General features: G+C 41.5%; 4 protein-coding genes across 6 annotated transcripts; 3 read left to right on the forward strand and 1 right to left on the reverse strand.

Annotated features, from left to right (window-relative positions):
- The first annotated feature begins 293 nt into the window (after positions 1–293).
- On the forward strand, positions 294–8,807 carry adgre5a (adhesion G protein-coupled receptor E5a). The gene is made up of 19 exons (XM_080511179.1): positions 294–578; positions 2,187–2,258; positions 2,377–2,550; positions 2,648–2,800; positions 2,917–3,063; positions 3,468–3,590; positions 3,708–3,751; positions 3,847–3,951; positions 4,181–4,334; positions 4,863–4,985; positions 5,105–5,295; positions 5,393–5,557; positions 5,659–5,853; positions 6,105–6,322; positions 6,481–6,541; positions 6,646–6,737; positions 7,161–7,329; positions 7,412–7,501; positions 7,845–8,807. The coding sequence occupies exons 1-19, from the start codon at positions 548–550 to the stop codon at positions 7,884–7,886; spliced, it is 2,349 nt and encodes a 782-aa protein (XP_080367305.1). The 5' UTR covers positions 294–547; the 3' UTR covers positions 7,887–8,807.
- A 3,131-nt stretch (positions 8,808–11,938) lies between these two features.
- ptger1c (prostaglandin E receptor 1c (subtype EP1)) lies at positions 11,939–13,691 on the forward strand (the record flags this gene model as incomplete). Its single annotated transcript, XM_080511957.1, has 3 exons — positions 11,939–12,841; positions 12,995–13,157; positions 13,657–13,691. 3 exons carry the CDS (start codon positions 11,939–11,941, stop codon positions 13,689–13,691), a joined length of 1,101 nt encoding a protein of 366 aa, XP_080368083.1.
- slc27a1a (solute carrier family 27 member 1a) lies at positions 13,611–18,385 on the forward strand. Of its 3 annotated transcripts, XM_080512178.1 has the most exons (14): positions 13,654–13,730; positions 13,893–14,006; positions 14,324–14,491; positions 14,574–14,968; positions 15,275–15,442; positions 15,937–16,006; positions 16,118–16,209; positions 16,290–16,399; positions 16,493–16,702; positions 16,785–16,911; positions 17,047–17,184; positions 17,342–17,506; positions 17,959–18,105; positions 18,210–18,385. In XM_080512178.1, exons 3-14 carry the CDS (start codon positions 14,325–14,327, stop codon positions 18,365–18,367), a joined length of 1,947 nt encoding a protein of 648 aa, XP_080368304.1. In that variant the 5' UTR covers positions 13,654–13,730; positions 13,893–14,006; position 14,324; the 3' UTR covers positions 18,368–18,385. The 3 variants fall into 3 exon arrangements, with proteins under 3 accessions (XP_080368305.1, XP_080368303.1, XP_080368304.1); XM_080512179.1 differs by lacking the exon at positions 13,893–14,006 and having other exon boundaries at positions 13,611–13,730; XM_080512177.1 differs by having other exon boundaries at positions 13,614–14,006.
- A 93-nt stretch (positions 18,386–18,478) lies between these two features.
- Positions 18,479–22,405, reverse strand: trim35-13 (tripartite motif containing 35-13). Its single transcript, XM_080512180.1, has 6 exons — positions 21,953–22,405; positions 20,999–21,094; positions 20,679–20,909; positions 20,551–20,573; positions 19,976–20,094; positions 18,479–19,899 (listed from the first exon to the last, which is right to left on the reverse strand). Exons 1-6 carry the CDS (start codon positions 22,169–22,171, stop codon positions 19,361–19,363), a joined length of 1,227 nt encoding a protein of 408 aa, XP_080368306.1. The 5' UTR covers positions 22,172–22,405; the 3' UTR covers positions 18,479–19,360.
- Between the last annotated feature and the right edge of the window lie 581 nt (positions 22,406–22,986).

Below are 22,986 nucleotides of genomic sequence, written 5' to 3' on the forward strand. Positions count from 1 at the left end.
AGTGAGCTGGCGTAACTCATTTCTCTAACTCTTACCCCACCCCGACGTAAGCAGAAGTTCCTGAGAAGTAACTTTTGGCTGGACTGTGTGAGAGAGAGAGAGAGAGAGAGAGAGAGAGAGAGTGAGAGAGACAGAGAGAGAGAGAGAGAGAGAGAGAGAGAGAGAGAGAGAGACCTCCCCCAACATCTGGTATGTCATCTCAGTGTTGAGCACAGATGGGGATTCAAAGAAAAGAAGAAGAGAGAGAAACGACAGCAGAGATAGGTCATTCTACATGAGAGGGAGTTTTTATATCCTGGATTTGTTGCGCTCAGCATATTTAGTTGGTAACAACTTTTTTCCAACCCACTAACTTGAGTGGTGAATTTAGTTTTGTGTTTTCAAGCAATTTTTTTTTATTCCTTAAGTGATAGAAACAAAAGCGGGAACACTTTTGGACAAGTCTAGAAGAAGAATAGTGAAACTGTGAGTGAGCCAGATCAGGCTTTTGTTTGGGCTGTTTCAACTTTCCACATCCAGATCTGGACACTGTTTGTTTTTTGCCACCATGATGGGCAGGTGGACCCTTCTGCTACTGGGTGAGTCACATCTGTCATCCATTTGCGCAGCAGTTGGAGTGGAAACTCACGTGTTTTGAATAAGCTCCTAAAATATTCGCTACTCTGTGAAAGGAGACCAAGTGGTAACACAGTACTTGGCAGATTTTTTTTTATTTAAATTTTTTGTCATTTTTGCATCATAACAAAAAATGTTTCTGGTGTCAACTTAAATGCACATTTTAAAATGAAACATTCATTTTTCTGGTAAAAAATAAATAAAATAAATAAAACATTTATTTGGCAAATCTATAAATGGTCTGTTTTATCACTTTGTTCAGAAACTGTTCCTTAAAAATACTACTTAGTTTATTTCAATTCTGTTTTGTTATTATAACACAAGTTCCCAGTAACAAAAGTAATCATGGTTAACAGAATCAGACTGTGAGGTTGGAGTTTAGGGAGCGTAATGAACGAGAACAACATAAAGAAAATGTCTCACTGGTAAAATCTTAATGGAGATGGAGAAACTGTCTCACGGCTTGATTTGAGCTGCACTGCAGTAGTCTGGATGTGAGGGCTATAAAAGCTCAAATGAATCACAGGACAGAGGAGAATAGAGAAACTCAACACTGCAGTTTTTCTTCAACAAACTTGCTTTCGGGGTACTACTGCACAGAGGGCCTCTGTTCTTCTGCTTTTAGAGTGATAATTATAAACTATGACTTCATCTCACTGCACCCACACACTGATATTGACCACAGTCACACACAGCTTCCTTCAGAGAAAGATCTGTAGACGTTGCTACGATACCAAATCAAAACACTGAAAGATTTTGCAAACATGGTTTCTGAGAGGGAAACGTTGTTGTTTTTTTTCACGTAGATATCTTTGTAATCTGATTTGAAGAGAAACTTTACGTGGTTTTGTGGAGCTAATCTAAAAGTTCCTTTCAAATGTTTACTAAATGAGAAAGACGTGTTGTGACAGTCATGAGAAAGTTAAACAAGACAACAGAGATGTTGTAACTCTCCTGTTACCATCACGTAGTGACTTTGCATCCATTACAAATATTTCCATTCAGATAAAGTAACTCGTACTTAAAATGAGAAGGACATGAAATGGCCACCAGAAACAGATGAAGTTGACACATTTACACTGAAACACTAGTTTCAAGTTGGAATACGACATAAACAAATAAAAGGAAAGTAACGAATGAAATGGGACCACCTTCCTGTTTTTACATTCTTCCATTACACCATTATTACACCCATCTGGTGTCATTCAGGAAACCCCAAGAGAACTGACGCTGCACTCTTACAGCTTCTGCATATGTTGCGTTTCTGTGCCATGCCAGCTCATGTTTCCTCACACATCGGAAGCACAGAATATTTTTGGAGTTATGGGGGCAGATGCTGTTGGAACAATCCGAGGAAATGAACCGAGAAAACGAGGGCTCCAACTTTTTTTTGCTGAGCTTTTTTGAAACTCCGGGCATTTGTGTTACTGAGTTAGTCAAACAGATGTTCTTAACAAAAAAAAACCAACCCAAAAAACAGTAAGCTACATTTCATAGTGGTTAAAGCTCAATTAAAAAAAAGAAAACTGAGTTTTTCAACATAAACTGACATGTTCTTGCTTTCCTTCCAGCTCTCCTTCCAGCCTTCGTCATGTCAAAACAATGCCCTATTGGATTTATGTCAAAGAAAAGAGAATGCATCGGTATGGACATTTTTGTAACTAACAAAATATACAAAAGAGTAATGTTGTTGTGGCTTGTGTACATATGCATATTTTGTCACGCTATTTATGTTTCTACTTTGCCGTTTCCTCATTGAAGATATCGACGAATGTGCCAGTGCTGAGGAGGAGTATGAAGATCTTCCTCCTCCATGTGTAGAAAATGCAGACTGTTCCAATACATTTGGAAGCTTCTACTGTCAGTGTGGTAAAGGTTTCAGGCCATCCGGACAGAGTGTCAACCTTTCCGCTGAGTCCTCTGCTGTGTGTCAAGGTAAGTTCATCAGTCATCACCTGATGTGGACTGTGACCAGTTTCTATCTTGAAAGTCAAGAACGTTAAACTTCTTTCCTTCCCTCTTCCGTTTGAAGATATCAATGAGTGTCTGGAAAACAAGGACATTTGTGGCTCTAATGCCAGCTGCAGCAACACAATTCCAAATTATTCCTGCTTCTGTGACGAAGGATTCATTTCTTCGACTGGAGTGGAAGTGTTCCGTCACGGTGACAATGTGACATGTGGAGGTAATAAGCTTTTTTCACATGCACAAAATTATTCATCTCTTTAGTGTTGAATACATCAGCGGAGTCTCACCTGGCTTTCTTTGCCATTTTCGAATGCCCTCTTCCTTCTCATCTAGATATTGACGAATGTCAGGAAGAAAATGCGTGTGGTCAGAACGCATCATGTTTCAACACACAAGGCAGTTATTACTGCAGCTGCAATCCTGGCTTTCAGATGAAATCAGGGAAATTTTACTTCTCTGGAAGTCTGGAGCCATGTGAAGGTGAGGAACACAACATTATGCTCAAAACTGTTCAAGTTCTGTCAAGTAACTCTTGAGCCTTGCAGCCATGTGCACAAGTTTCCTCAAAATCGAAGAGGAACTGAATATCAATGAGGCCTTACATTTGTGTGTCCACTTGTTCACGTGTTGTTCTTATTCAGCATTTAGTGGACAAAAAAATCTTAGTCACTCTTTCGTCAAATCAATAATTTAAGTAAGATGTATAGTCATTGCTACGTATGGGTTCTGGTGAAAGAAGGTATACAGTCATGAGGCAAACAAATTCAAAATGTGTTTGGATGCCTTATTTGATCAAATCTATAAAGAATAATTATTTGACTATAGACAATGACTGAAAGACACAATAGAACAGTTTTCCTGTGCTTGATACTTTTCCATTTCAGATACATGCGTTATCGACAGGACGGTGTGTGGGAACGGAACGTGCCACCAGGGAGTCAGTGGCCATTACTGTGCTTGCCACTTAGGATTCACCAACTATGGCAATGAAAAGCTTCGCTGCACCAGTAAGATCGCAATACTAAAAAAAAAACCCAACTGTAGTCAGCATGTCGTCTAAACATAGAACACAACAAACAGTTTATTCGTGTTAAAAAAATGAATCAATCTTTCTGTTCTTTCAGAATTAGACTGTGATGCTTTCAGAGATGTCAGCGATATCAATCAGGTAACTGGTTGATGGTTTTCTTCCACCCCGCAGCATAAATTGAAATGCCCACCGCCTCACGTTACTGTTTTACTCTCCGTAAATGTCTCACACAGAACTTTCATATAGCACACAATCTCACCAAGAAGCTGAAGGAAAGTTGTCTGGAGCTTACAGAGAGCGAGGATCCTGGGGACGTGGATGGACAAGACTTACTAACTGTAAGAAAAAAAACCAATAGAAGTTCACTCATGGCATAAAGAAAAAAAAAAAAAAAAAAAAAAAAGCCAGAAGTCTGTTGCGCAATCTTCATATGTCTGTACGTAACCTCGATGACTGTTTATGTTGACCCTGGGTGTTCTGCAGCCAGAATGTTTAGCCTCCGTCTGACTGCTTCTTGTTTCTCAGAGAATGAACTCGCGTGTTTCCATCTCCCCTCCTATCCTGTAGAGACTGCTGTCTATGATCGACGATGTCTTGTCCAGTGGAGTCTTCAGGGACAACAGGAAAATATCAATCCTTCTCGATTTGACTGAGAATGCTCTGAGAATGGTGTCACCCATCATAAACACCCCGAGGACGAATAGATCATCTTTTCATACAGGTTGAATACAAAATTCACATAAAATACGTTGACTTTTTCTTTTTCTTTTCTTTAACTGTGGATCATTTACTTCCAGGTTTTTATTCACTCTCAAAAAAATGTCTGCTTGACCTTAAGGGCAGGGGTTTTTTTTCACAGTGCTTCCCTCAGGGATCACGAGAGACTTTCAGGTGGACACAGCAGTGTCTGGGGGTCACTGGCTTGCTTTTTACGGCATGATTTCTTCCTTTAATATCTGAGAATATATCATGATAAAAAGAAAGAGGTGGAAGGTTAACAACTAGCTGTCATATTAAAACACATTTGTAGATCTGAATGTATCCTATGCATAATGGAGCTAAATAAATGGAAGAAATTAACCACTAACCACAAAATCCCTGACCGATGGATTTGCACATGTACAAATGCAAGATTTTATTTTGTTTTGTTTGGCATTTTTGTTGATACTTTGTCATTTCTGTGATGTTATCCACACTATAATCAGACAAGCCATGGATATTATTGAAACATCTTTCTCTCTTTGTTCAGAGTTGGACCTGATGGTCCATAAGGGTTCCGTCTCACCAAACAACACTGAAAGCTTTTCAACGACGCACTCTCAGCTGGACATCCGCTTAGAGACTGCAGCTGGAGATCCTTCCTTTTACCCAGGCAATGATCATATCTATGATTCATGAATTTATAAACACTTTTATTAGAACATCGACTGCAGAGTACTATTCTGGAGTATGTCAAACTGAGCCCATGTTATGTTGATATTATTGTTATAGGCTTTACAACAGTTGCCTTGCTGAGCTACTCCAACCTGGAAGAGTCTGCAGATGGATTCTTTGGAGGGTTGAAACCACAAAATGGCCAGAGGTTTAAGATGAACTCCAAAGTGGTGACGATCGCTGTCAGCAACATGAACACAAGCCACCTCAAGGAGCCAGTCAATATAACTTTTTACCATCTGAATCGGGTAAACCCGCCGTCTCCATTCGTGCCATTCAAATTGTTATCTATTAGATGAATTCTACAAAATTGTGGTTATATGTCCATGTTCATTTGTTTTACAGACAAATGAAATGTCCCACACCTGTGTGTTTTGGAACTCCTCCGTGGACGGGGGGACATGGTCCCCTCAGGGCTGCAGAGCCGTGGAGTCCAACCCTGAATATACCGTGTGCTCCTGCTCCCACCTGAGCAGCTTTGCTGTGCTCATGGCCCTCTACGAGATGGAGGTCTGAGCTCTCTCTCATACGCAGTGGTTTCGGTCGGCGTGCTCACATTCTGCTTCATTTCACTACATTGGAATGCAATCATTCTTTCTGTCTCCATACAGGACAAGTTTGAGTTGCAGCTGATCACCTTGGTTGGTCTGTCCCTTTCCCTGATTTGCCTGTTGGTCTGCATCCTGACATTCTCAGTGATTCGATCCATCCAAAGCCCAAGAACTACCATGCATCTCCACCTGTGCATCAGCCTCTTCATTGCCAACCTCATCTTTCTCACGAGCATCTCTCGGACAGAGAACCGGGTAAATAACAGAAGAGTTTTAACAGTTTTCTGCTCAGAGGAGTGCAGTAAAAGCTTCTGGCTGTCCAAAAAACAGTAAACACAATGTTTCTACTTAACAGCGAAATGATTTTCCACAACTGATAGATAATAGCTCAGCAAGTGGCTCGCTCTCTTTTCCTTTGCCGCAATTTTTTTTTCTCTCTTTTTTTTTTTATAGTTTCTCATCTTCTTCACAGCTGCCTTTCTAATCCTCATCTCCCTCTACACTAGGTTGGCTGTGGAGTGGTAGCAGGATTGCTGCATTATTTCTTCCTGGCTTCGTTCTGCTGGATGTGTCTTGAGGGCATACAACTTTTCAGGATGGTTATCCTGGTATTCAACACAAATTTCAAAACCATCTACATGATGGCAGGTGGCTATGGAGTCCCAGCTGTAATTGTTGCCGTCTCTGCACTGGTTAATGCCAGGGGATATGGCACTCCCAGACAGTAAGTTCTGCACCCCCCTCTTTCTCTCTCTCTCTCTCTCTCTCTCTCTCTCTCTCTCTCTCTCTCTCTCTCCACACAATGTTATAATGCTTAATTTAATTTCTATGCTGAATCTTGGGTTATGCTCGCTCAGCAAAACTTTTCAACATGCATTTCAGTTGCTGGCTGAACCTGGATAATATTTGGAGTTTCTTTGGCCCTGCATGCGTCATTATCTTTGTAGGTATTAACAGAAATATAACAGAAAGTGATCATTGAATTCAAAGAAAATCTCCTTGGAATTAACTTCACGTCTTTACAAACCTTTGTCTCGTCATCCCCAGATCAACATTTTCTTCTTTCTCATCACTGTGTGGAAGTTGGCACAAAAGTTTGCCAGTTTAAACCCAGACCTGGATAGCCTGCAGAAAATCAAGTAAGTTGCAATTCACCCACAAGTCCAACCAACACCAAACAGGATACACTCTGGACAAGTCGCAGCCCATGGCCGAGCAAACATGGAGAGAAACTCACACTATGCATTCTAAATTACTATCATTCCACACATGTGTATGCCAAGTACATTTCAGTGAAATGCCGATTTCCTGGGTTTAAATTTTAATAATTTGGTAATATCACCCTGCAACCAACCAGTCACACTGATTTACAGTTGTTTTGTTTAGAAAAGAAGAAAAAAATAAGTGTTTGAATTAAACTACTGGTTTCATTACCTTTTTCCCCCGGACATCTTCTGACAAAATACAAGGAAGAGTGCATGCTGGGGGAGACCAATTTATGGTAATGGTCGTCCACTATTGCTGTTGAATTTATTTGCACGCATCTTTGCTTCCTCCTGCAGGACATTCACCATCACTGCAGTGGCTCAGCTCTGCGTGCTGGGCACCATGTGGATCTTTGGCTGTTTTCAATTCGAGGAGAGCAACATAGTCGTGTCTTATCTGTTCACCATCTTTGGCAGCCTTCAGGGGGTTTTGCTCTTCGTCATGCACTGTCTGTTTTCCAAACAGGTTCGTGTTTTTAGATATGGTTCTTGGAAATAAAGAAGGGTCTGTGTTCACCTCTAATGTCCAATTTGTACTGTGGTTGTAGGTAAGGGAAGAGTATGGGAACATCCTGTCTGGATGTTGTGCACCCCGGAAGAAGACCTACTCAGAGTTCAGCCACTTAAGCAAAGCACATGTAAGCAGTTTTTATTTTTTTATCTTTCTTTTTTTTAATTTTTTTTTTTTAAACATTGCATTGGTGATTAAAGGTTGTTAAAGAAAATAGACATTAGATTCTCATGAAAATAAATGTGAAGTAACTTATAAGAGTGTATGCATGTGGTCACCATAGTTCCACATCTGATCAATTTCAATTGCTATCAACCTAATCATGCTTCACGTAACTTCAAATGATACACTAGAAACTATAGGAGCTGTGAAGTGAAGATGCTTTTGTATCTTAGCACCGAAGACTGTTCAGATAATGAAAGTTTTGCATGACTGACTGAATTGTCCTTTCCCTTTTTCATCATGCTCAGGCATCCAAGAGCTCCCAGGACACAGGAGAGTCTCACATTTGAGCAGTGACTGGAGAAAAACCTGATTTGTTGACAACTTGCATGTCATACATACAGTCAGCAGCTGCCCTGCCATCTGTATAAGCAGCTTCTCGTCACGAATGGGTTATTCCTACACCCTTTGATGGATACAGAGATATAGAAGATACATTGCTTTTTGGATTAGAAGACAAGTGAATGTTGTTACACAAATAAAGTCATCAGATGGATCAAAATAGGGAAACATGGTTGACAGTATCAAACAGTTGTGAGGCACTTTTCAACAAGAAAATATATTATTTTACTGTGTTATATAAACATGTTAACATGACTGAGCTTAACTTTTTTGTAGTATTCAACAATATGATATGGAACAAGTCTTTGCGAAATTAATCAGAAAATGTTGAGTGTTTCTTATATGAAATTATATTTACTGGTTTCGGACCAAAATGTCCTTGACATGCAACAGATACTGTTTGTTGTCTTATTCAGGTACTTTATGACGATATAGATTTTTTTTAAAGGATGGTGTCTTCTCATTGCTACCATTTCATCAGGACCACAGGAACAAATGTTTGTGTATATTGTACAGTATATTGCTGGTCAAGTTGATGTGTTGATGTGTTCATTCCTGCTCCGTGTTTTCTAAGTTAATATTTTAAGTGGATTTTACTATTTACCGACCTCAGATTGCTGTAAATAATGTCAAAGGCTGTGGACTTTGGTTATTATTGTTTTCAGTTGTATTTGTAATGCTACACACTGGTTAAACACAGGTCTAAGTTTGACTTTGAAAGTTGTCAAGTTAAAAAAAAAAATTTTTGGACTGTATTTTTCTGATTTTTGTTTTTGCGTCGTCACGGAGGTTTAACTTTTTCAGTTTGTCAGTTTGTACAGTATTTTTGTTTTCTTAGGAGCGTAAAGCTACTTAAATATTATGATGTACCTCACGTTTAAGGTTTCTTTGTAATGGTCGAGTCACTGCTGGCATATTGTTTAGATCGTTGGATATAAAATAAATAGTAAAGGACCAAAGACCAAAGATTACTGTTTTTATTTCTTAAATACATTTCTAAAATTATACCTAAATAGACCAATAGTGTTGCAAAACTGCACAAACAAAAAATAATAAAGTAAACCAAACCAGCAATGTCTACTTTCATGTTGCACAAAGAGAGAAAGGGGAAATTACGCTCTTTCCCCTTCCTTCCTGTTTATATGAGATCAGAAACAAGATGGTCACAAAAACAGCTATGAAGCCTCAGAACCGGTACTTGAATTTCAACAGATAAACATCCTTTGAAATAGCCTAAAAAAGGATTGGTGTCTATTAATTCCTGCCTGAACTTCACAGATAATCTCCTCGAACATTCACAACCCTGTATTTTTAATTCATACCCTCTGCTTTTAACATGTTCAGACACACGTGTTCATGGCTAAATCATTTCAAAACATGAGTCAAACTGGTTCACTGCCACTGAACAGAGTCTTGTTTAATACCCATCATGCTCCCTCATGCTCCTCTGATCGCCTTTTCTAATGTCACATTGGAAATTATTCATCATTATTAGGTGTATCGCAAGATTTGCTCTTGTTTGGATGAAACTAAAGCTACAATTAAGAGTCTGACAAAGTAACTGCAAGGAAATCGGCCATTTGACCATTTAGCCAACAGCAGATCAATACTGCAAAAGTGAGCTGATAGCGAAGATCCACTCAGCACTAAAGGATCAAGCGGGGAGGGTAAACAAATGGAAGACATCCAGAGAGAGGCGAATGGAAAATGCAGGTCCAGTATGGAGAGAGTACAGATAAAATTGCTGCCAAGTCTCTTGAGAGTGACAAAGCCGGACCAAGCAGGGAGACAAACTATCAGGGAGGCAAGAAAAAATAAAGGGAGGGAAACGGGAGTAAGTGGTTGTGGGCAACAGGAATAACAGATTGTGGCAAAATCAGGCAGCCTTGCTGAAAAGAGACACATTTGCTGTATTTACTGTGTTTTCTCCAACACTCCTGTGTTCCTCTGGAGTCCTCTGAAGGTAAGGCTTATAACGATTTCACTGCAATTTCCTGCTTCACTGATACCGTCTGCACGAACTGATAATAGTTTAAGCGAAGCTAAAATAGAAAGATGCAAATAAGAGAAAGTGAACTGAGGATGTGAAGCTGTAGAAAAGATTGGTTTCCTTAGTGATTTGTTTGTAGTTCAGTCTGTTTATTCCACTGCCATTATGAGTAAGAGACGCAAGGAGTGGATGTCCTGATCGCTAAAGATGGATAATGCGGGGAGAGTAGTGTGTAGAGCTAAGCGGGGCATCAAGATATTCCCTGAGTGGTTTTGCTCTATTTGAAGATCACAGCATTCAGTGAAGAAAATAAACTAAACATGTTTTTGAGGTATGGTAACTGGCATCTGATGAATTTGCACTATAAACTAAATTCTTATTGGCAAATTTCTTTTCCCACAAATGACATCCTGCCAGGGCTGAATAAAATCCTTGAGTTCTTTTAACTCATGCATTTCCTCTATAATACCTCACACTGCAAGAGACTTGTTTCCGCTATAACTGACATAAGACAGAGGTTATATAAAGAAATGCAACTAAGATATTCAAACATGGACTGTTTCAACACATGGAGGAGAAATGTGATAACTTTTTATTTTAATATCTAAAACCATGATAGTCTTTGTTTATAGGTTTAAATCCTCTGATATTTATGTGTAGCTCAACAACGAAATACTGATATTATGTACACAATCTGATGATATATTTGATGCCATTGGCTTTCCTTACTCCTACATCAAAAATTGAGAACTAACCAAATCAACCTTTTAACTTCCTTGCAAGATCACTTCCTGTCAGGTGACTTTTTCCAATTGAAAGACTCCACTCAGATGTTTTCTTTTTCTTCCAGATCTGATGACTAATGCTTGTGCACATCGCTCCTGTGAAAAGGTTGACATTAATGGCATACTGGGTGAAATTATTGCAATCTGTTATCAGTTGCACGATTGGCATTTGTTGCATTATGAATCAGGTTAGGGAGAAATTGATGGAGCAAAGTGACGCACCCAGCCGTTTAAATTTTCATGAAGACACATCAGGAGCCACACTGGAAACATTGCTCTGTTTTCTTTCTTCTTTTTTTGTGTGTGAAACAATAACTGGGTTTAACCTCCCAAATTTGGTTTTAAGTTAAAACATGTGAAAGTGAGCCAAGGTTTTGACATACTCTAATACGTTAAATACTAGAAATCATCTTAATGTTGACTACGTGAAGCATTTCTACCATTTTAGGTCTTGTTATCTCACCTGTGAAAAGTCATTTAAGCATTAAGTTGGGAAACAGTTCTGCTGAAGCAAAAAATCTATTAGAAAGTGGAAGTGAATTGTAGCCAATAGAGTTGTGGAAATAAATTGGACAGCTTCCAGAGATTATCAGCAATAAATGGGTCTTTGGCGAGAGAAATATCTCAAATGGTGGAAAACAAACAGCTTGTTAAGAAATGCATTTTGAGGACAGGGAATATCTGTTTAATCTCAGAGCTAATTGTAAAGGAGCACAACATTACACCAAAAAGTTCTCTATATTGACAGTCTTGTCATGTCAGCTTCTTGCTAAGATCTGTATTTTCCTGATCTACTCGTGTAGTGACATTCAGGAGGAAGCATGCGGTCACACATTCCAAGTAAGCCCTTCTGATTGCTTGTGGTTGCAAAACAGGCAGATACTAAAAACACTTACAGAAAATACTTTAACAAGGCTTCATCCACTCCTCTTCATTATCGCCCAGGCGGTAGTGGGTCCTCTAATTAGAGTCTAAATCCCTAGTGTCACTGACAGACCACTTGTTGTAATCAGCCTTTGAGGTGCCCAGAGAAGCATGTATTATGGCATTCATTAGTAATGATTTTGTCAAGATTTCTCAACAGTCTTTTAGTCTATAATTTAGTTGAAAAACCTTTCAGATGACAGAATACGCTGACATAAAAAAACATTAGCTCGAAGTGATGACTCAGTGAATATGTACTACTTAAACGTTGTCATTTTTCTCTAGAATGAAGATGAAGACAATGTCACTGCTCTTGACTTCCTTTCCTACCTCCTCCACACCGTCAATCCTCCACCAGAATGTGAAGATCAACTCCTCTCAACAAAGTGGATGGCTTAATAACAGCACTTTCCCACCTACTCAATCTGCAGGTTTAGTAATATCCTGCTTCACCATGATATTTGGAACGGTCTCCAACCTCACCGGTCTTTATATATTGGCCAAGTCTGCTGCCAGATTTCAACGCCAATCCAAAACACCATTTCTACTACTGACAGTGGCTTTGCTTTTGGCCGACCTCGGAGGTCATGCGATTCCAGGTGCATTCGCATTGTACCTGCACATTATCAGGAGATATGAAATACAGACAGTGAAGCCCAACAAGCAATTCTGCCACATTTTTGGCGCGTGCATGGTGTTTTTTGGTTTGTGTTCCTTGTTGTTGGGTTGTGCCATGGCAGTGGAGCGCTGTGTCGCTATCACCAAGCCCTTTTTCCATGTCTCCATGGTGACAATGGCTCATATGAGGCACATCGTGTTATTTGTGGTCTCTCTTGCGCTTGTGTTAGCGATCCTCCCTTTCTTTAAGGTGGGAACTTATACTACCCAGTCTCCGGGCACGTGGTGCTTTTTGCCTCTCCATGATCCACAATCTGCAGCTGACACCAACCTGGCTCTGGTGTTCTCAAGTCTGGGCCTCGCTGCACTCGTTCTTTCCCTCATGTGCAACATCCTAAGTGGGTTGGCATTACTGCACCCCAGGATAAAGTTGCATAATGTTGATCCAAAAGGTGCTGCTGCTCAGTGTGCTCGGCGTGCTTCATCTGCCTCTTCTTCCTCTGTGTTATGTTCCCTGGATGTGGAGATGATGATGCAACTGGCAGCTATCACCGTGGTTTCTTGTGTCTGCTGGAGCCCCTTTCTCGTGAGTATTTCTGTTTTAGTCATAAGATTTAGTTTCCAGTGCTATTTTGAGTGATCTAATGTATTTCAGGCACACTGGATTATGATGGTAAATTACTTGAAGATAAAGTATCATTGTATATCCTGTGTGATAATGTTTCTCTTACATTTATAGATCCACATATTTTTGATGCAGATCAACCAAAGCCACAAAGCATCAGCTCAATTGGAAGATGGATTTATTCTTCTGGCTTTGCGTATGGCCTCCTGGAATCAGATCTTGGACCCTTGGGTTTACATCCTTCTCAGGAGGACAGTGCTTTCCCGAGTTTGCTGTGGTCTTAATCCTCACAGACTCAAAGTGGCAAGAAGTGTCTCCAGTGCAGATGCACACAGACAGACCTTCAGTCTGCATTGACATTTTTCTTTTGCATTTTCTCCCTTAATATTTAAATAAAGTATTTGTTGTGTTGGGGGTTTTTTTTCTCATCAAATTCATCTTTTTAAGACTTCTTTGCGATTTATATTCAACTATTTTAAAGCCTGGGAGGACAGTGAAATAGACTGAACTACGCTGCATTTAGTTGACAGTCTGTGCCGACTCTGTTTTCAACAACAAGCACCTGCAAATCTGATGGTTGGTGACGTAGGCGGGGATCATTTTATCCAATCACAATTGAGAACGACTTGACAGACTCCCCGGATCAACCAATAGATGAGCGGGTTCACACCCGTGGTGGGCGGTGCTTCGCTCTCTTGACTGTATTCAATATGGAGTACAGAAAGTAGATCGATTCAGCCTGCATTGCTTTGCTCCCATTCCTATTTCGCTATCAGATATCTTGCACATGCCGCTCGGACACACGCTGTGAACGCTCCTCTGTAGACGCCAGCCTCCAGGACGCGCTAAAGTACGTCTAATATTTTTGTTAAATATATAAGTTTGTGCGTAAAGTGATAACTACAACCACGCAGGACGGGTTAGTGAAACTGCGGCAACACTTCTAAAACTACTACTTTCCGTTGAAACCAAAAAAAAAAAAAAAAAAAACCGTGATATTGTATCTCTGTAGGCGGGCGGGGGAAAAGTTTGATATTGATAGATTCCGCGAAAGAAACTTCGTGTCAAGTTGAGCCGAGCGGTGGGGTTATCGGGTGAAAGGTTACGGCGCTTCAGGGACTCGTAGGTAAGTTGTAATGAAAAGTTCCCAGCAGTCAGCACTTCATATTTGACTTTAGGGGACCGGTTTGGTTACTGTTTAACTGTGACTGCATTCCTCTCTGATGATTGTACTGTCAATTGATCTTTTTGTTTTGTTTTATGTAATTGTTCCTCACCACTTTTTCTTTTTTTTTTTTAAACAAAAAAGTTATCAACGTGTACTTGGGTGTACCAGGCTGTACTGCAGGACTTCAGCCTTGTGAGGTCGAAGCCATGCAGGCGAAAGCCCGAGCCCAACTCTTTTGTAAAAAGCCCATCTGTGTCTTTCTACTCCGTGACAAGAATGCACAATGCGGCGAGTGTCTCAGCCTCTCTGGGGTCCATGGGACTGTTGCGCCTCGTTGGGGTGTCCTGGTCCTGGAGTCTGGTTGCAGGCCTCGGTGTGTATTTGGGCACGAGAAGCTGGAAGTACTTCTACATAGCAGCTCGCACTGCCAAGAGAGACCTCAAGTAAGCTGGGTGTGTGCAAATGACTCAGTGATGCTCGGCCTCCCCTGCACTGCTCACGTCTGCTGTCGTTCCTCCCCGCCAGTGGCCTGTATGTGCTGCTGAGAGTGAAGATGGCTCTGTGGCGTTACGTGCGCGCCGGAAGCAACATACCATCCATTTTCGCCCAGACCGTCAAACTCCACCCGAATAAACCGGCGCTGATCTATGAAGCCACGGGGGAAACGTGGACCTTCACCCAGCTGGACCAGCTCTCGAATGCGGTGGCGCACTGGGCAAGGAGTCAGGGCTGGGCGTCTGGTGACGTGGTGGCTCTCTTCATGGAAAGTCGGCCGTTACAGGTGGCACTCTGGCTGGGTTTGGCCAAGGTTGGCGTGGAAGCTGCACTCATCAACTTCAGCCTCCGCTGCGATCCTCTTCTGCACTGCATCGGGGTGTCGGGGTCACGGGCGATCGTGTTTGGAGCGGAGCTCGCTGACGGTAAGGAGCAGCTGATTTTGAAAAAAGTTATGTAGTATCATCATTTTATACATGACATCAAACAATACACCCAAGTTTACCATTCCAATTCATTCTATGTAAAAGACAAACTCTTTATCTTGTGTTAATAGGACAATGTTTCAGTCACATTAGACCCAACTTATAAAATCACTTTTGGAAGCCTTTTACTGTTGCAGCAACGTTTGCACAACATTATATGTGCAAGTGATTCTTTGGAAATTGGGGGAGTTTTGTCAGACATCCGGATTTTCTCACCTCACCTCCCCCTCTCCTTCTGAATATCAGCCATGTTGGAGGTCAGTTCCAACCTCGGCCAGTCCATGGTGCGGTTCTCTACAGGAGACCTCGGAGCAGAACATCTGGCCGGTCTGGGCGCTCAGCCTCTTGACCCCATTCTGGCCGCTGCACCAAGACACGCCCCTTCGCCTTGTGACCCTCCTAAAGGCATGAATGGTGGGTGTGTTGCCTCTCCTTTAATTCTCTCACTCTGAGTAATTGTTTTTCCAAGGCCACTGTTCAATAGTTCTCACTTATTCTATATGTTTGCTTTATTGATTTGTAGTAATATTGTGAATTCCAGTAAACTTTTGTCCCAATCAGATAAGGAGAATATTTGAACTGTTTCAAGTTATATTTGTTTGTCTTGGCAGCAGACCGGAGTAGATATGAATAACTAGTTGAAGTTTTTTTGTGTCCGGATTGACAAAGTCCTTAATAAAGTCTCCATCATAAGCTGTAAGTGGCTAATAAAAGTGGAAGTTTGAGATAATTCACATGACCAACTGTGGCTGGTGTGTTTTTTTGAGATAAACATGAGGTTGGATGACCGGAATGTTCCAGTTTGGTCTTGTACTAAAAACAAAAGTCCACGAATAGCTTTGAAGGCATATGTGCATCATGAATGACATTTTTGCATTTGTAATGATCTATTGCTTTCTTTTCACCAGACCGCCTTTTTTATATCTACACCTCCGGGACCACAGGACTGCCCAAGGCTGCCATTGTAGTCCACAGTCGGTATGTGTTCTTCACCAATCGCCCACAAACAACAACGCCCATTTGAGTTCACGCAATTACTCTCAAGCAAATGATGAATAATTGAGCATTTCATCCCTTGTCGATCGACAGCTACTACAGAATTGCTGCATTTGGACATTTTGCCTTCCGCATGCGCCCTGATGACATTGTGTATGACTGCTTGCCTCTGTATCATTCAGCAGGTATGTGATGTACACCCAAAGCTTTCATCAATCATGTTTGCTTACTTGCTTATCCTTCGGGCGAACCTTCTCTTTCTCAGGCAATATTATTGGAGTCGGTCAGTGTCTGATCCATGGGCTCACTGTGGTCGTGAAGAAGAAATTCTCTGCCAGCCGCTTCTGGGAAGATTGCATTAAGTACAACTGCACTGTAAGAACTTGCGCCTGGAAAATATTCCAACGTGTTTATTTTGACGAGATCGAAGACTATTAAAAACCAAATGTGTGCCTTTCTTTTTTCGAGGTGGTGCAGTACATTGGGGAAATTTGCCGCTACCTCCTGTCGCAGCCGGTCCGACCATCTGAGAAAGGCCACAAAGTTCGACTGGCCGTGGGGAACGGACTGCGTCCCAGCGTGTGGGAGGCCTTCACGGAGCGTTTTGGGGTGGCACAGATCGGCGAGTTCTACGGCGCGACCGAGTGCAACTGCAGCATTGCCAACATGGACGGCAAGGTCGGTAGTGACTGTGCTTCTCCTGCCTTTCATTAAAACAACACGAATCAGATCAGAGTGCAGCTCGTTCTGTTCCTGCCAGGTGGGAGCCTGCGGGTTCAACAGTCGCATTCTGCCCTACGTGTATCCCATCCGTCTGGTGAGGGTCGACGAGGAAACCATGGAACTCGTCCGGGACAGCCGGGGCCTTTGTGTGCCCTGCCGCCCTGGTAACAAATATATGCGCTGCAATAATTGCGTTTCTTTGGCTTATTTAAGCACTATTATAATGACTACGTTTCTTAAGCACTATTGACCACTTTGATCTTCTAAAAGCATGTTGTTCGACTCTTCCCTGTTTTCAGGAGAGCCGGGGCTTCTTGTAGGTCGCATCAACCAGCAGGACCCATTGCGTCGTTTCGATGGCTATGCTAACCAGGATGCTACAAGGAAGAAAATAGCTAACAACGTCTTCAGGAAAAATGACACTGCATATATATCAGGTTACCCTTTTTTTTTTTTTTCTGAATCTATGTCAAGAATTAGTTAACACACCTTTTAAAGATCAGAAAAATTTGACCCGAACATCAGCATTCTTAATGAATCATCTTTCGTAAGTAAAATCATTAAACGCCTTTGGTTTCTTCTCCTCCTCCTCAGGCGACGTGCTGGTGATGGATGATTTGGGCTATATGTACTTCCGGGACCGCAGCGGGGACACGTTCCGTTGGCGAGGAGAAAACGTTTCCACCACTGAAGTGGAGGGCATCCTCAGCAATCTCCTGGCCCAGACTGACGTGGCCGTGTACGGTGTGGTAGTGCCAGGTGATTGTGACCGCATATTGTTTTTTGTTTGAGTCGTTCGTCAGACTTTCTAGGTTTGGGCTCTCTGTCTCTTCTTTTCGGTTGGTAGTTCTGTCCAGGGTTCATATAAATAATACATACTTGTTTACTACAAAAAAAAAACTACATCACTCTGTAGTCACCAATAGCTTCAACTATAGTTTGAAATATCCCTCCAGATGCTCCACATCTTCAGTTGACTACTTGTATTACAAGACTGAAAGAGTTGGCGCAAATTAGAACACTTCAAACTTGTCCTGGGAATGACCGTGTGACTTCTGGAATAATTCATTCGACTTATTATTTATTCACGATAAACTCATCTTCCATATTTTACCTTTTAAGCATCAGATGGAGCCCATAACCTTTTTTTTTTTTTTGCACGTTGTTTTGGCTGGACTCGACTAAACATCCCTCTTCATATTTCCCACCAGGTGTGGAAGGTAAAGCTGGCATGGCTGCCATTGCAGACCCTGCAGGAAGTTTCGACTGCAGCAGTTTCATGCAGAATATACAGCGAGCTCTGCCATCATATGCCCGGCCGGTTTTCCTGCGACTCTCCCCACACGTAGACACCACCGGTAAACTGTGGCATTGTTGCTCGATTGATTTTTTTGGGGGGAAGGCGGGCGTCTCCTCAGCAAATTCTAATCCGCTTTTTGTGTATCTCGACATTCTCGTGTAGGCACATTCAAAATCCAGAAAACCAGACTGCAGAGGGAAGGATTCGACCCACGGCTCACAACTGACCAGATCCTCTTTTTGAATACGAGAGCCGCATGTTATGACGCCGTGGATGAAGAGCTGTACAATGCTATCGTGGAGGGCAGAATCTCTCTATGACATGGTGGCTATCTTAGGGTAATCTGGGTGCCTCGGTGTAACAGGTGTTGTTGAAGGAAAGAGTACCGTGTGAATGTGGCAGTGGTGGCTGGATTCTAACTATTCAGGAAAAAAATAAAAAGGGTTGAGGGGGGAAAAAAAAAACTACTTATATAGACAGTACTGTTACAGATGAAGTTTTTAATACTATGTGAGGGCATTTTAATAGCTCCTTTTTGAATATTAAACCAACACCTCATGAAGCCTTTGAGCATCACTGCACAATGAGTGGATATCTCACTCAGCCAAGTTACATGTTACATTAACGATCATGATTGAAAGGGTAGTGTGAAGTCAGACTTTGTTACTGGGCATGTACTCATTTATAAAATATGCTGCAAGAGTCTTTTTTTTTTTTTTTTTAAGCGGCTCAGAAACCACACTTCAGCACGCAGTATAAATGGCGACTAGTTTAAACACTAACTGTAGAATAGTCCATGTCTAAATGCAATAGATGACTAATCTCACATTTCAGGTTTGAACCTCCGAAAAACACTCACGGGTTTTGCAAAAACATGAACAAATTTACTGTATGTGCCTTTTATGAAGTTCCGGATCCTTTTAATGTTTTTTTTGTTTTTTTTCAAAGCTCCGTTCAACAAGCAGCTCACATGTGGAAATCAAAGTGGTGATTCTGTCATGCAAAGCCGAGTTACACAACGACTGTCATTCTACGTAACACATCCTGTATGTGTATTAATATATATATAGATGTAAAGATTGTGAAGATATTTACAATCGCTGATCTCACAGGTGACATTTCCTTTGTTGTAACTCAAATTAAATATTTTAAACTTGTTTCACGTCATCTATTTTAAAACCTGCAGATGTGACTATTTAACCGTCACAATAAGCTTTTTCATCTTGTGCACAAAAACCCCCCCCTGAAAACTTTAGAGGTTTCATTTTTCTCTTTTGTATACAAACGACGGCGAAGTGAGATCTCAAGTTGTCTTAAACGTCCGTTGACACAATTATTTTCGCAGGCAGAACCTTCAGTGGATGCTCTTTGCAAGCCGTACAGAAGTAGGGAAAGACGGCGGGTGCTATCATTTCTGTGAAACCGTAGAGCGGTTTTCTCTCTCGAGGATCGTAAAAAGTCACCTTGCCTCGATCCATGTCTAAAACCACTCTTATAATTTCCGGTTTTCTCGTCATGTTGAGCGGCTCCCATGGCGCCGTGCACGCTTTGTGTTCTCCATTGCGAAACCTTATAGTCCAGAATCCCTCCGCTGGTGTCAGCACGTGTTTCCCTTTCCTGTTAATAGCCTGGCTGGCGACTCCCACCACCCAGTAGTTGTTCTCATTCACCTCCACGTCCCAGCTGTGGCGTCCAGAGGAAAAACTCTCGGCGGCCAGCATCTCGGCACTGACGTCAAATCGCTCCGCGTTGTTGGGCAGCTTGAAGATTTGAGTAGAGTTTTGCACAGTTGTTAAATCCTCAGAGATGATGAAGCAGCTTGCTGCTGTGTTGGGATCAAGAATCACCGGGTCTTGAAGGAAAAGCAAAGTTTAGTTTAAGAGGAAAAGAATAGAGAAAATGATGACAAACTGTTGGGAGAAACTCACTGTATTTAACTGCACTCTTCATTTTCTCCCACACTTTGTACTTGAGAGAGCCCAGGTGCGTGGCCACATTGATCAGAGCATCAGAAATCATTTCCGGATCGAGTGACTTTCGCCAGGTCCTGAAAAAAAAAAAAAAATGCTTCGGCCGTTAGTAGATTAAAAATGCCTGGAAAATAACATGCTCTGAACACAGCATGCTCTCTGTGTGGGATTTTACCCTTCAACTTCCTCCCACAATCCAAATATGCCTGCTCAGATAATTAGTGCCTTGATTGTGATTCCGCGCGTGTGTGTGTGTGTGTGTGTGTGTGTGTGTGTGTGTGTGTGTGTGTGTGTGTGTGTGTGTGTGTGTGTGTGTGTGTGTGTGTGTGTGTGTGTGTGTGTGTGTGTGTGTGTGTGTGTGTGTGTGTGTGTGTGTGTGGTTCTCTGCTAACCATGTGATGATCTGGTGACGTCTTCATAGAGTTCTGTCTTTGTTCTGTGTTTCAAATACATGCATGCTTCTGATATTGATGAAGCAAGTCTAGAAAAGTAATATCTGAATGGCGACTATAGAAAATAATGGTAATACTTACCTTCTGATCGTCTCTTTGTAATTCTAAAACACAAAATTGAAGAAAGCACATTTCATTATTTGACTGGCATTCAGATATGCAGAATATCTCCTTAAACTGGCTCATCTTGCTCAAACAGATTTTTGTACCTTAAGAAATGGGATATCCGGAATGGTCATCTCCTGTTCCACCAGTCTGATGGTGTTGGAAAGAGATGCCATTTCCTTGCTCACTTCCTCAATGTTTTGTGAAATCTTCAAATTCTTCTGATCCTCCTCGGCCTTCAGCGCGGCAAGTCTGGCAGCCTCCTGCACTTTCAGGAAATAGTGAAGGGCTTCAAATTCCTCTTTGATCTGTCTTTCAGTGTGCTCAGCTTGGTTCTGTAAATAGACAGGATTCATGGGTAATCGCCGTCACCGTACCGTCATATGCTCAAAGTAACATTTGTCACTGGCAGCTCTCACGGTACCTTGACATGTTCAGCCATTTCCTCACAGGCCAGCTTGGCTTTCTTGTACACCTGCAACTTATCTTTCAAAGGCAAGAGTGCACTCTTTAGTTCCTCCTAAAAAAGACAGTGAAAGGGCATTGGCTCTTAAAAACAAGGTCAGGCTGGCAGGTGGCCAAGCTGTCAGCACAATGTGAGGCTTTCAGCTGCTACATACCCTCCCATTGAAGCATTCCATGTTAATGCAATGCTGTACAATACAGTGGCTGCAAACTATAAAGGCAAACGTGTAAGAGCAAAATGGAAATCTCACAGCTTCCACACATGGAAACAATTTTTCAACCGCAAGATTCGTTTTACATTAGTACTCGTGATTTTCTGGCCATCGAGAGAAAGCAGAGACTTGGAGTAGAATGAATGTGGCGTCATAGAAATCTGGTGGGAGTCAAGTTTCAGTCCTTTCTGGACCCCAATAGCAACAGCCGACCAAATATATAACTCTATTATTAGATTGTTAAGGAACTCTGCCAAAAAGAAAAACTTCTCACATATTGTGTCAGCATATCAGACTTAGAGAAATTCAAAAGCAGAATAATAATAATAATAAAAAATAATGAAATGCAAGAAATAATGAAAATGTCCAGGTACAAGGTCACATTTGAGAGTGAGAGTCAATGGGAACTGACATAGATAGGCAAATATATATGTGCAGTTTTGTTAAATTACTTTAGATTTTTGTCTGCCATCACTTATGTTAACCTGTTGCTTCATATATTCAAACATTCATATAAGGACCATTCAAACACAAGTGACTCTGGACATTTCATCATTATTTACCATAGCTTACAAACACCAGATGAAAACAAAGTTATTTTGGGTAATGCAATAACTCTCATACAATATTAGTACTTAAAATGTGCTGCTAATATAAAGCCGTGGTTTGACCAGTCCTGTGACCCTCATCAACATGCCTACCTTACAATCATGTGCTCCTTCCCCAATGGGATAGAGCTTGTGCCCTCTGTGTGCAGCAGCTTGTCTGCACGCACCACATATTGGCTCTAAGTCTTCCAAACAGAAGAGCGAGAGCTTTTCTCCATGTTCTTGACAAGCCTCTTGATCATTTTTGCTCCTGTTGTCCTTGAAGGATTCACAGGTCTTCTCCAGCACCGCACTGACCACTATTTGATCCATGGAGGAGCAGCGCCAGCACAGAGGACGGCAGTGTGAATCCTTGCTGCCCTGTGAATCCCAGCTGTCTTTCAAACAGGCTTTACAGAATGTATGTCTGCAATTCAGCCCCGCAGGCTGACCGACTATATGTCCACAGATTGGACAGGAAAGGTCATTTCATAATGTGCTCATGTGGTGGCCATTCTTCTGCTCAGAGCTTTGATGATAAGGCAGGAACCCGAAGCCCCTCCCACATCCCTGGAACGCTACCTCATCTTGACCTCAGGAATAAGTGCTAAGACCTCAGGTCCCAGCGGCATGTCCCTCTTAATGTTGTGTTGTGTTGAGCATGCACATTCTCAAATAAACACTCCCCCTCTGAATTAAGCCAATTTTACTCTCCATTCAAGATATTATCTCTGTGCAGATCAGATCACACAACCCCAAAGAAGGCTTAAGTCAGGAGGTGGTGATAGGGTCTTTGCACGCTGGATGGCTGTATAATTACAGCTATGTAATGAGCATTCTTTCTTGTCTGAGTAGTCTGTGAAAATAAAGAGTGACAGCGTATTGAAATGACCTAAAACAATGTCCAAAATAAGACTAGGGTTCAAGTTATAAATAGACCACCGGAAAGACGTTGAACGGCAAATTTATTTTGTCAATCAGCTATAAAAGAAAAAAACTGTTACGTTCAATATATTTGATTTAAAACAAAGGGAAAATGGTTAAACACTCTTTACACATTAGTGTCGCCAAATTGAAGGTTAATGTGATAAGTTCGAAGGTATTTAGCAGTAAGATGATATTGTTTACGCTGTAATTCAGTATTTTGT

Source organism: Blennius ocellaris (assembly GCF_963422515.1).
Source record: "Blennius ocellaris genome assembly, chromosome: 16".
NCBI classification, from domain to species: Eukaryota; Metazoa; Chordata; class Actinopteri; order Blenniiformes; family Blenniidae; genus Blennius; species Blennius ocellaris.